Here is a 13590-nt window from a genome sequence, read left to right as displayed (position 1 = left end):
GGAATGTTGACACCTAATCATAGGGATTGGGTGAACAACTGTAATTAGTGTAAATAAATAATGGAGGAAATGGAGAGTCATCGGGAAATGAACTGAACAATCACTCCCTCCTGTATATAATAATGAACAACCTAAATGAATAACACAATTACATTTGAGGAGTTACCTCCTGGCCTCACACTTTCGGTAAAAATCACTTAAAAGACTTTTAGTCAACGTGTTTCGAACCAACTAGTGTGGTAAAAGTCTATGTTTACAATAGCATGCAAACTAGTCATTTATATATTGAATTTCTTCGACAACAATCAATTTTTGGACTACATAATCATTTCAATTTATATCAATTTAAATTGTTAATTTATATCTCTATAATTTTATCAAACAAACTCATTTTTAACAAGATCATGCAAGCTATTCTTTCATATAGAATCTGACAAAAAAAATCAGATAGAAATTCAATGGCGGAGGGTTTGCGTGTCCCAATGGAGGCTAGGGTTTTCCATAAGGCTTTGATTTCCATGTCCTAAACCGTGATTCCTTCTCTTCTTACCATCTACCTTTGGTCTGGACCAGTCCTGATTTGCAGACATTTCATCTAAATAGATACTGTAAAAAGCACATAGAATCATTCATACCTACCTCACACAATGATAGAAAGTAGTGAATGATTTTCCCTAATGGTCAAATGGGTTGCTCATTATCTCAGAGAGATTCCCACCGATCAATAGAAAAGCAACATCACTCTGACTTTGTCAATGAAGAACAAATCGGTTTGGGTTTCTGGCAAGTTCTAGGAGCGCGATGAGAAGGGTTTTTTCCCAACTATATGCTAATGGGAAGGCAAAGCAGAAACACGTCAAAAAACATGTAAGGGAATTGGTGGAAATGAAAGAACTAACCCTAGGGGTAGACTTCAACTTGGATAGAGTGGAATCCCTGTCTAGGAGAGCTTTGGTCGACAAAATTAGTTGCATCAAAATGACACATGAGAAACTTCTTTCCTAGATCAAAGTGACATGGAAACCACTAGTAGGTTATACTCCGATTGTGAGTATATTGGTTAACGAATGGATCCACTTTCACATTCTGCCAGAGGATGATCTTGAACTAATCCTATGTAAGCCTTGGGTTATAGGCAAAGGCTCACTGTGGCTAGCATGGTGGCATCTTGCATTCTTTCCATGGACCAAATAGTCGCGAAAGCACCTTTTGGGTTCTATTATCAGGCTTCCCTCTCGAGATATGGTTAAAGGAGGTACTCATCAAGGTGGAAAATTCACTAGGAAGGTTCATTTACTTGGATGAAGCTTCTCTCCTACCATCAGATAAATGTATGGCATGGGTCCTGATCGAGATGGAGACTACATAAGGATGACCAGGGTTTCTAGAAATTCTTTGGGGCGAGAAGGTGATCATCCAGTCACTAGACTAGTCGAAGACGCCCTCTAGATGTATGAACTATAGAGATGTTGGCCACCTAACAAGATCTTGTGTGGCTCCTATGCATCAGGGCTTCCGTACCCATATCCATCATAAAACCCTGACAAGGTTGGTTCTACAATTGGTTCCTCAAAATCCGACTCCACATACACCTCTATGGGTCTCAAAAGAAAGGTTAAATTTTTCCTTGGAGGAGGTAAAGGATTTTAGTTTCAACAAGGTGTCATATTAGCAGTTGGGACCTAATTACTCAAGGGGAATGAACCTTCCGAAAGATTATCCTACACAAGGCTTTATAAAAGGAATGATACATGAGGTCAATGCAGTCATTTCCTCTGAAAAGAATAGTAATAAAGTGGTGGAAGACATCTCATATAGTTGGTCACCTAAGATTTCTCCTGAGTACTGTTAGCTCTACTACAAGCTTCAACAGGTGAAGGTCAAATTCTAGTCTGTCTGTGTGGTTCGTGCTTAAAAAGGGACTCGCATCAGCCATCTTTCTCATTTTCCTTCACTCTACTTACACTCGCATAAACCCCTCTACCTTCGTTTTACCTCTAAAGCCCCGGATAAACCCGCTTTCCCTTAGATTCCCCCTAAGTCCAACAATGTCCTTTTTAGCCCCTTTTCCTTAGCCCCGGTCACTTAACCTATGAAGCTGCACCCATATAACCCTCCACCTTAATCCCCACCGGCGATCGCGCATCCCGATCTAACAGTCTTTGTGCTTCTACTGCTTGTTAACCTGGTAGCTCTTTCCATCGTCCAATCATTCCCGCCACACGATCCAATGACAGTCGCAGCCCCGACTCCTTCGAGTTGCCCACTCGTTAATGCACGGGTAAAGCAGTTTCCCACTCGTCACATCCGACACGCGTCACTCGCTGACTCGCATCGCTCCCCCTGTGTACGAATTCTGCCATCCCTCATAAGCGGTGCAGGGAATACCGCTTACCGCCCTCTCGTACGTTCCCCGCTCATTAACATTCGCACATCTCTGCCACCTGATGGCCGTCGGATCTGACTGACCGTGATCTGACCGCCCACGTTTCTCCATCCACGTTTTCTCCCGATACCCCCTGTAAGCCGATCTTAGCCGTTCATCTGCGCGATTCAACGGCCAATAATTGTTCCCGTCATACTCACGCCTCTGCCATGAAGTCTATGCCACCTTTGACTGAGTTGTGGTTCCGAAGGATGAAGGCGATCATCTACCAGCTCTCTGCGCAGTTAAGCTTCAACTACTTCATTTAACACATTGTACACCCGAAGGATGAGAAGGACAACCTTGAGCAGATAAACACATTTACCAGTTATGGAACTTTTTCCATACGACATTCCACCTGTTTGAGAAGGACAACAAAGTACCATAGAAGGTCAAAATTTATTCATGGAAGCAACAGATTGTAGCAGAGGCCCATTTTAGATAGTTAATGTGGTTGGTGGTCCATTATGACCCCTCCACACATAGAGTAGTAGAGCAATTTTGTAATCAAATTCTATATATACCCAAAAAGACAATGTAATGGGGTTGATGGATATTGTTTTGATGTAAGGTTCAACTTCTGGAGACTGTAACTACTGCGATACCTGCAGTGTCTAGTCTTCATTTTCAGCTAATACAAGCTTCTTTTGCTGTTAATTGCTCACTTTCCACTTCTTCTCTCCTCTAGGTTGTGCCTGTTATGCATTTTTCATGTGCTCTTGATATTTAGCATTAAAGGGGATGTCATCCCACCTCTGTGTTAGAATCAGTATGTATCATTGAATGTGGTATTCATGTTTCTGTTATTTTAATTGCAGAGAGTTGTCATCCTGTCTGTGCATTAGGAAATAGATTTGCAGGCCTCTTTACTGGTTGCCGCTAGCCATCATATGGTCTTATGCATCCGCTGGTGTGGTCAGTATTCTCCATGCTCACTTAATCCTCAAACTGTGAGTAATTGGTGGTCTAAGGCCTTGTAGTCTAGGGATGTTCACCCATGTCTGGGGTTAAGCATAGTAGAAGTGGTTATCTGGCTTGAATATGCATCATTCCTTCCATTCATCCACCTATTTCCAACATTTTTGTTGAGTTTGTAATGTTCTCGAGCATCTCTGAGATACAACCTAGGAGAGTTTCTTGGGGTGATAACATAAATTGGCACCGTTACCGAGGAGAGGAGATTGAAGCTCAACTTCCCTGGGAGACGACATAGTTCTAGATTTTGATGATAGACAAGGTCACAGAAAGGAGCATCAGGATCAGGTAAGCCCAAGAAATCTTATTTATCTCTGCATGAGGAGTTTTTAGTTGAGAATACACAATTTGAAGATATAGAGCCCTGTATTGCTAGTAAACAAATACCTGTAGAGATTCATAAAGCCCCTTATCCATTTGGTTCCCCTTTGAATCTCAGTCCAAAGAAAGCTTCCCATACAGTCCATAACATCCCTTTGTCTCTGCCATCCATCACATTACTTCCTACCATTCAATCTGCCAGTATTCTTCCACATACCTCAGTCATGGCAGGCCAGCAAGCACCCACGAAAATAGAAAGAATTATTGCTGCTAGATATGGACCTTTGGTCCTGCCTGTTCCTTTGAATCCCATGCCTATGGGAGAATATCAAAAATATATGCCCAAGTTTACTGGGACAGAGGGAGTAACAACAGAAGAACACCTTGAGGCTTTTTACAGTTATGCTGATAACTTAGATATAAGTGAAAATGATGTGTGGATGAGAGTTTTTGTCCAGAGCCTTGATGGAGAGGCCAGAAAGTGGTTCAGAGAATTATCCCCTAGATCTATTGTTGATATTGAAGCCTTAGATGATGCATTTTTGAAACACTGGGGAGATAAAAAATACTTGCTATATTACCATACTAAGTTTGGTAACCTGAAGAGGGAAAATGGGGAATCATTGCCTGATTTTAATAAAAGATTCAATCGTATGTATAGTAAGATACCAGCTGAGGTAAAGCCTACCCCTACCTCTGCAAAACTAACTTATGCCAATGATTTTGACTGTGATTTCTCCTTATTATTGAGAGAAAGGAGATGTGCCACTCCAGCCGACATGCACGATGCAGCCCTAGAAGTAGAGTCTAATATTATGGCTGCAGAAAAGCTCAAAAGTCAAGCTGACAGGAGGAGGCATAGAGGTTAGGTTTCTACTTCCTCTGCCTCATCTTTAGAACCCAAATTAGAAAAAATGACTAAGATGATAGAGTCATTGGATGCTGAATTATCTAAGCTGAAGGTTGAGAAGAACTCAGGAAAGACAAGGCAGCAAAACACATTTGCTCCAAGAAACCCAAATCCTTTCAGAAGAGAAAATGAGCAATTACAAATAATTCAGAGGGGAAAAGAACCAAATGAAGAACAGAGAATTAAAGCCCCCTTCCAAAATGTAGTCATGGAGGAGGAACAATTTGAATATGAGGATGAAATTCACTGCATGGAAGATAAAGGCAGCGTTGCCTTTTTGACATTAGCTGCATACTGCTATTCTACAGACTGGTGAATAGCAAAGATACAATCTGAGGTCAAATGCAAAAAATGTCAAGGAGAATCCTGCCCAAAGAGCCACTGTCCAAACAGAGTCACAGAACATCAGGCAAAGAAGACCAGCAGCTGACCCAGTCCTCCTCAAAGCTCCAGTTCAAGAGGTAAGAGGTTCTGATAAGTTACCTCCCTCTTTCAGCTTTGAGGCAGAAGTCCAGAAATTAAAAATATCTGTACCTCTGGTAGAGTTGGTAAAGAGTGAAGTATTTAGAAAGCCTATCCTTGAAGCTCTTGAGCTGGAAACTACACAAACCTCCACTGACTCTATCAATTTGCAAGATGATAAGCCTGTCATTGTGCTTAGCCCCATGGTTGAACCTGCTGATAATAATTCTCCATCTTTTTATGTCTCCTTGACTATTCATGACAAAATCCTCCACAACTGCCTGCTAGATACAGGGGCCAGCCACAATTTGATGCCTAAAGCTGTCATGGAAGAGTTAGGCCTTGATATCACCAGACCATATCATGATTTATTCTCATTTGATTCAAGAAAGGTGAAATGTCTAGGGTTGATAAAAGACTTAGCCATTACCCTAACTCAGCTGACCATGAAGAGTATGATGATGGATATTGTGGTAGCAGATGTCCCTCCTAAATTTGGCATCCTGCTGTCTAGAGGATGGATTAAGAGATTAGGTGGGACATTACAGAATGATCTATCTTATGCCACTATCCCAGTGTTTGGAGGAGAGAGCAGGAGGTTATACAGAGAAGCACAACTGGCATACATCATCAGTGATGAGAAGAATCCTACTAATCATCCCATTTATGCTGTGGACACCGATTTTGGAGCATGTATCCTCCAAATAGAAGAATCTCAGAAGGCCTCAATGCAGCTTAAGAAACCAATAGTTCAGGCTGAGGAAGAACAAGGAAGTCAAGTTTGGGAGATGTTCTTTGATGGAGCATGTTCTAGGGAGACTGCAGGAGCAGGGGTGGTGCTGATATCTCCAAAACAAAAAAGCACACAGCTATCTTTTAAGCTGTCTTTTCAAGTCACAAACAATATAGCAGAGTATGAGGCTCTGTTATTGGGCCTTAATACAGCAAAAGACAGAGGAATCAGGAACATAAAGGTGTTTGGAGATGCTGATTTGATCATTCAACAAGTAAACAGAACATTTCAAGCAAAGCACCCAAGGCTAAAAGCATACAGAGATGAGGTATGGAGAATTAGAGATTCTTTTGATAATTTCTGTATTTCATATATCCCTAGAGCCAAAAATCAGCTTGTTGATTCTCTGGCCATGTATGCTAGTTTGTTTATCCCTCCTATGCCTCCCAGACTAGTTTATGAAGTCCAAATGAAGTACAGACCATCCTTGCTTGATAATGTCCAGCATTGGAAAGTTTTTGATGATGATGATGAGATAAATAGGCTTTTGCAAGTCATTGATGAATTTTCTGAAATGAAAATTGACCAAGAAAATGAAGCCTTGGAAGAAAGCCTCAAATCCCAACTTAGGAATAGAATTGGCAAAAATAGCATTGTCCAGCTTCCCAGCAATCATATTCCTAAGGGTTTAATTCCTCTAGAAAGGTTGTTTGACCAGAATGATGTGCCTTACAAGGCTGCCCAGAAAGAAGATCAATCTGCAGTCTGTAAGCATGATATAGGGAGTCCAGGTCAGCCTAGATACATAAATCTGTCCACTCACCTTTCTGCTGACCAAAGTGCTGAATACTGCAAACTAATGAAGCAATTTGTTGATGTGTTTGCCTGGGAATATAGTGATCTGAAAACCTATGATAAAAAGATTATTCAGCATAAAATCCCTCTGGAAAAAGACACCATACCTTTCAAACAGAAGCTGAGACCAATAAATCCTATGCTTCTTCCTCTGATTGAGAGAGAAATTAAAAAGTTGTTGGCTGCAAGATCATAGTCCCTTTTAGATATTCCAGGTGGGTAGCCAACCTAGTAGTGGTGAGGAAGAAAAGTGGAGAAATCAGACTGTGTGTTGATTTCAGAAACTTAAACAAATGCTCTAAGAAAGACAACTATCCTCTACCGAAGATGGAGCATTTGCTGCAGGAAGTCTCAGGAGCCAAAGTGATGTCTTTCCTGGATGGATTTTCAGGGTTTAATCAAATTGTTGTGCATCAAGATGACCAAGAGAAGACTACATTCACCACTCCTTGGGGCACTTTTATGTATGCTAAGATGCTTTTTGGATTGATGAATGCTGGAGCAACCTTTCAAAGAGCTATGGATATAGCATTTGTGGGAGAGAAGGATAAATTTGTCCTTATCTACCTTGATGATATAACAATATACTCCAGTAGCCATCAAGATCATTTGCAACATTTGAGGAAGGTGTTCTTGAAGTGCAGGAGGTTTGGGATTTTAGTCAATCCTAAAAAATCACAATTTGGGACATGTTGTTTCTTCTATAGGTGTCCAAATTGACCCAGAAAGAGTAAAAGCAATACAGACTTTGTCTATCCCAAGATCAAAGAAGGATATTCAGTCTTTTCTGGGCAAGATTAATTTTGTGAGGAGGTTTATACCAAATTTTGCAGAATTAGTAAAGCATATTACCTCCATGTTGAAGAAGGGGTCAGAGATCAAATGGACTGATATAGCAAGAGGATCTTTTGAGTCTATTAAAAAAGCATGGAGACTCCCACTTTAATAAGTCCAGATTACAACAAGGAGTTCCATATATTTTCATTTGCCTCTGAAGACACCATTGCAACAGTTTTATTGCAAGCAGATGAAGTAGGTTCAGAGCATCCGGTGGAATTTTTCAGCAAAAACTTAAGGGATGCTGAACTGAGGTATGACATTATTGAAAAACAACCATATGCTCTTATCAAATCCTTGAAAGCTTTCAGAGTTTACGTTCTGCATTCCAAGATAATTACATATGTACCCTCTGCTGCAATAAAAGATGTCTTAACTCAACCTGATGCTGATGGAAGAAGGGCTAAATGGATTGCAAGGTTGATTGAATTTAATATAGAATTAAAGCCCACCAATCTTGTCAGAGGTTAGGGTCTTTCCAAGTTATTGGCTGAAGAAAATTGCAGATCATTGGATATTGATTTCCTGTGCACAATTGAAGAAAATGGACAAACAGAAGAAGAGGGAGCGGCTGAACCAAAAAAGAATCAGACACGGGCCAAAAATCTAGCTGCTTGTGATTGGTATTCTGCAATAGTTAAATTCTTGCTGAAGTTAGAAATCTCTCTAGGCTTAAGCACAAGTCAAGCTAGAATGGTAAAGCTTAGGGCAGCTAAATATTGCATTAATAAAAATCTTCTCTATTGGAGGGATTCATCTGGAATGCTTTTGAGGTGTCTGGACAAAGAATAGTCAATAGGAGTCATGCAATAGTTTCATTATAGCATGTGTGGAGGACACCATTATTGGAAGACCACAACCCATAAGATCCTCAGAGCTGGATATTACTGGTCCTCCTTATTTTCTGATGTATTTTTATTTGTTAAATCTTGTGACAGGTGCCAAAGATTTGAAGGAAAACAACAGTTGAAGTCCTTGCCCTTAAAACCAATACATGCAAAAGGACCTTTTCAGCACTGGGGCTTGGATTTCATTGGAGAAATCAATCCACATTCCAGTGGCCAACACAGATGGATATTAGTAGCCACTGATTATTTTACTAAGTGGATTGAAGCAATTCCTACCAGGAAGGCTGATCATAATGTGGTTAACAAGTTTTAACAGAGCATATCTTTACCAGATTTGGTTGTCCACATAAATTAATCACAGACAATGCAACAACCTTCAGAGCAAAAGAATTGGTGGATTTGTGTGATTCAATGGGTATTAAACTGGTTCATTCCACCTCATATTATCCCCAAGGCAATGGTCTAGCAGAATCTTCAAATAAAAGCCTGATAAGGATAATCAAAAAGCTGTTGGAGGATAACAAAAAGAATTGGGATTCCAAACTCAAATATGCACTGTGGGCTGACAGAGTGACTATGAAGAAATCCACAGGTAATTCTCCATTCAAGTTTGTGTATGGCATTGAAGCTGTATTTCCAATTCAGTTAACTCTCCCTGTGGCAAAATTCCTTCAAGAAGAGCAGAACGAGGAAGAAGACATGGCAAGAAGGATCACTGATTTGGCAGAGATACATCAGATCAGAGAACAGCTGGTTGAAAAGGCTGCAGTACATCAGAAAAAGATCAAGAATGCTTTTGACAGGAAGACAAAGACATATAATTTTCAGGTTGGAGACTTGGTTCTGAAGTGGGATGCACTGAAAGAGAAAAGAGGCAACCATGGGAAGTTTGACTCTTTTTGGACAGGACATTTTGTCATTGCTCAGATTCAAGGGAACAATATGTTGAGTCTTGAAAATGTCATTCATTTCCATTACACTTTCACTATTATGTCCATTATATCACCCCTATTTCACCTCCATTTCACTACTATGTCACCACATTCATCCCACTTTCATTATCATTGGGCCACCTTTATGTTTTTCCAATCTTTATTATTTCTAAGCCTTTTAAGTGAATTTGTGGTTAAACATTAGAAAATAATGTGCATATGCTTATACCTAACAAATGGGTTGAGATTTTTGACATGTGTAGGTTGAAAGGAGGCTTCTAGAAGACCCTTATGTGGCACCCCAAGGCCAAATTCGAATTTGAGTGGAAAGAATCATGGGATCATGAGGATATGTGTCACATCTCCTAATTGTATTGTAACTCTAAGAAGACATGTGTCTTATCAGTTCCTATTTTGATTATGACTCTAGAGGTAGAGGGAGAGATTCATGGATTCGCATTAATGAGATGGCTCTCATCATTTTGTATAAATAGGAGATCTCTCTCCTTCATTAGCTAGTCCTCTTTAGCTTAGAGTTTGGAGTTCTTAAGTCTTTTTAGCTTGTGAGTTTGTAGTTCTTCCTTGATGGCTTTTGAAAGCTTTGGAGAGCTTTGTTGTACTTTGTAATTTTGAAGAATTTGAATAAAGCTTTGATGTTCTCAACATGGAAGGAGGTGTGAAGTAGATGTCATGGAGCATATTAGAATGTAAGGTAGAGTAGATTTCATTTTGTAAATATTGCTTTCAAGTTTGATAGATTAGATTTTTCATTCATGCAATTTTAATTCGTGCAAGTGTGTTCAATTTTGCTTTGATTTCATTATGTTATTTGATTGCTTTCAAGTTTGATAAATTAGATTTTTCATTCATGCAATTTTAATTCATGCAAGTATGTTCAACCGGTTGATTGTAGATTAGTGATGTACATAGCATTTTAATGACTAATGACATGATAGAATCATCTTGTCCTTCTGCTGAAGCAGCAAGGATACTGGGTCTCATAGTCACTAGCTTATTGTTTGGTTATTGCATTCTATTTTGATTGTAGGTTAATAATGCACATAGCTTTTTAATGACTAATGACATGACGGAATCATCTTGTCCTTCTGCTGATTTATTTTTTTTGAGTTCTAATTTCAGCATTGTTATTTCTTTCAGTTTTGTTTTGCTCATTTACTTTCATGCAATTTAGATATCATATTACTCAACTTGTTCATGATTGCTTCCCATAAGGTAGATTGAGCTGAAGGGTAAAGGATCAGAAGAGTTGAAGTAGTGTGATTAGTTTCCTTTATGCAATTTAGATATCATATTGCTTAACTTGTTCATGATTGCTTCCCATAAGGTAGATTGAGCTGAAGGGTAAAGGATCAGAAGAGTTGAAGTAGTGTGATTAGTTTCCTTTATGCAATTTAGATATCATATTGCTTAACTTGTTCATGATTGCTTCCCATAAGGTAGATTGAGCTGAAGGGTAAAGGATCAGAAGAGTTGAAGTAGTGTGAATTAGTTGCTTTGCTTTCAGTCTTTGAGTTGCTTTAAGTTTAGTTTTTACTTTCTTCAGTTTTCTTTTTATAAAGCAGCAAGTATACTGGGTTTCATAGTCACTAGCTCATTGATTGGTTATTGCATTCTATTTTGATTAAAGTAGCTGCATATTTACACTTTTGTTTAAGTACTAATTCCATCAATAACATGTTTTAAGATCTTTTGAAGTGCTAAGTTTTGGAAGTTACCATTAGGGACATAGGCCTTGTCTTGAAATCTCTATCCATACTTGTCATTTAAAAGTATTCTTAAGACCTTAGAATAGGATTTCCATTTTCATTAGACACTTTAGGAAACCAACAAAAACAAAAACCCAAAACAAAATAAAATCTATAAAACAACGAAGTAAGAAAAAGGTTAACTAAGCACATATGGTGCACCATACTTCATCAGTTTACGATACCCGGATTGATAATTTATGTAGATCAATTTAAGACGTTAAATTGACTAGACATTTTGGCACCGTTGCCGGGGAAGTGTAATTAGGAGACCTTACTTCTTACATCTAAAAAAAAAAAATAACAATTCTTGAGTATGCTCTCCTCCTGCACTTTGTGTGATCTGGAGGATCAGAAAAAGGATTGTTATGTAAAAAAAAAAAAAATTAATAATTCTTGAGTATGCTCTCCTCTTGCACTTTGTGTGATCTGGAGGATCAGAAAAAGAATTGTTATGTAAAAAAAAGAAAAAATAAAAATAAAGAGGAGACAAAATAAACTTCATCATTTCAATTGATTCAAAAAAAAAAAAAAAATGAAAAAAAATGAAACTCAACTGCTTTGATAGGTTCAAATTGTCCAAAATTGTCTGGTTATGGTTTGTAGTGGTTTTCAAAACATTGTATCCTGTTTTAATAAGGTTTTGCAACTTAGTTGCGGAAACTGCCCCGATTCCGCAGCTAGTTGAGAATTCCGCCGCTGTTTCAAGGTTTATCAGGTTACAGGCATCCAATGAAAAAACCGACCACATGGGCATCTTTAGAATTTTCCCGACATGGATCCTATCCTAGTCACCCAGCTCAGATCGATGAAAAACCAGCATAAGACCTCAGTCAAAGTCCTGTTTTTAACATGTTTTTCTTGAAGTATTTGCTGCCTGAAATTGAAAATCAATAATCCTTTTTATAAAATTTTACAATTTCAGAGAAGAAGAAAAGAGAAAAACAATCCTAGCTTCCACTATGGGCTTAACAAGAAATATGCCTCCCTGTTTAAGCTTTGACTTGAAATAAACCTGCAACATAAAAAAAATTGCATTGTATATGTGAAAAAAAAAGAGGGATCGAATGTTAAAACGATTAGGTAACAATGAGGAGGTGAATACAAATTTGAAGAATCCATGATAACTCCATCAAGGAGCCTCGACATTTCTTTTTAGAGGCTGAAATTTATTATTGTTAAGGTGGATTGAGCTCCTTGTTTGAGGACCGAATCGTGCATTTTTAGAGGTTGATTCCTGTAGGAGGCATTCATCATTTAGTGGCAGATTTCTGAGTTGATTTCACCTTTGGATAGCTACATTATCGATTAGAAACAGAGGGTTGAATTCTTGAAGGTAGCTTCTGGTGATCCATTAAATTATTAAGGGCAGAGTAGTCATTTTTCTCCAAGGGCGAGAGCATGTAAGCTGATTACATTTGCTGACAAAAGGACAAATTTGTTAGCTGAATTTTATCTTATTTCAGGGGTCAAATCCTCTTACTGTTGGAGCCAATTTCCTTTGCCATTATATCCATCAGATTGCAGGTCTACTTCATGGGATGAGTTCAGCATTCACCATAATTATTTGGAGATTGATCTGAGTTAGAATGAATCAATAAGCTCAATTGTTGCCACTTAGATTTCCGCCACCTACAAAACCTGTGATATAAATGACCTGAGTTGTAAGTTCAACAAAATTCTTAAGTCGTTGTTTTAAAAATGCAAGGTATCATTATTAAAAACAACCACTACAGCAATTGTTTGGAAACGTTTCAGATAACAAACCTGTGACTATCAGTCGCCCCAATTCTTCAACTCTGTCCCTCTGTCTAAAGATCACAAGCCTAACAGGGTTGATGAACGAGAGCGTATTGAGCAAGCCGGGGGCAATGTTATGTGGGTTGGAACATGGAGAGTAGGAGGTATTCTTGATGTATCTAGGGCATTTGGCAATCGGTTATTGAAACAATATGTTGTGGCTGAACCTGAGATTCAGGAAGCAATAATTGATGATGATTTTGAGCTTCTTGTAATTATTGAACCTGTGTAATACACCTGCAGAACAGTAAAACTCAGAAAAACGTAATAGCTGAAAAAAATGTCTAACTTCAAACATTCGATTTGCCCAAACAGAGACGAATTTCAAGAAAATAAAACATGGGTTTTTTTTCCAGGTGGGTTAATTAGATAACCCAGAAACCGTTTGAAGAAATTTGTGGCGGTCTGGGAGAAATCCTCGGTTCTTTAGAGCCTCTTTTTTGCCGCCGCGTGAAGAAAAACGGAATTTGAGTTAATTAACTAGTGTGATTGAATTCGGCGTGCCTGAAGAAGGGGAATTCCAATTTGGTTATGTGCTGGCACCTACTCTGCCTCTACCACGTCTTCCACCCTTTGCCACCACGTCCTCTGCCCATATGCCACTCGTTGTAATTTATTAAAACCCGTTAAACAGCAGTTCCAATCCAAGACGACTCTCTGTCATTAAAAAAAACCGTTTGTTGATTTTGCCACCCGTCTAAGCACTTGCTCTGCCACCTCTCGATT

General features: G+C 38.8%; 1 protein-coding gene across 1 annotated transcript in view; it reads left to right on the top strand.

Annotated features, from left to right (window-relative positions):
- Positions 1–13590, top strand: part of LOC149247579 (uncharacterized) — a 59500-nt gene that overhangs the window by 7145 nt on the left and 38765 nt on the right. Inside the window, exon 2 of the mRNA XM_089444647.1 lies at positions 12845–13075. Within this exon, the coding sequence (XP_089300773.1) occupies positions 12845–13075 (231 nt within the window). The remainder of the gene's footprint in view (positions 1–12844; positions 13076–13590) is intronic.

Source organism: Pinus tabuliformis, chromosome 7 (assembly GCF_031772625.1).
Source record: "Pinus tabuliformis cultivar Carrire ecotype Pingquan chromosome 7, CPIR1, whole genome shotgun sequence".
Classification (NCBI taxonomy): Eukaryota; Viridiplantae; Streptophyta; class Pinopsida; order Pinales; family Pinaceae; genus Pinus; species Pinus tabuliformis.
Note: the sequence above shows the minus strand (reverse complement) of the source record. Positions and strands in the feature narration are given on the sequence as shown.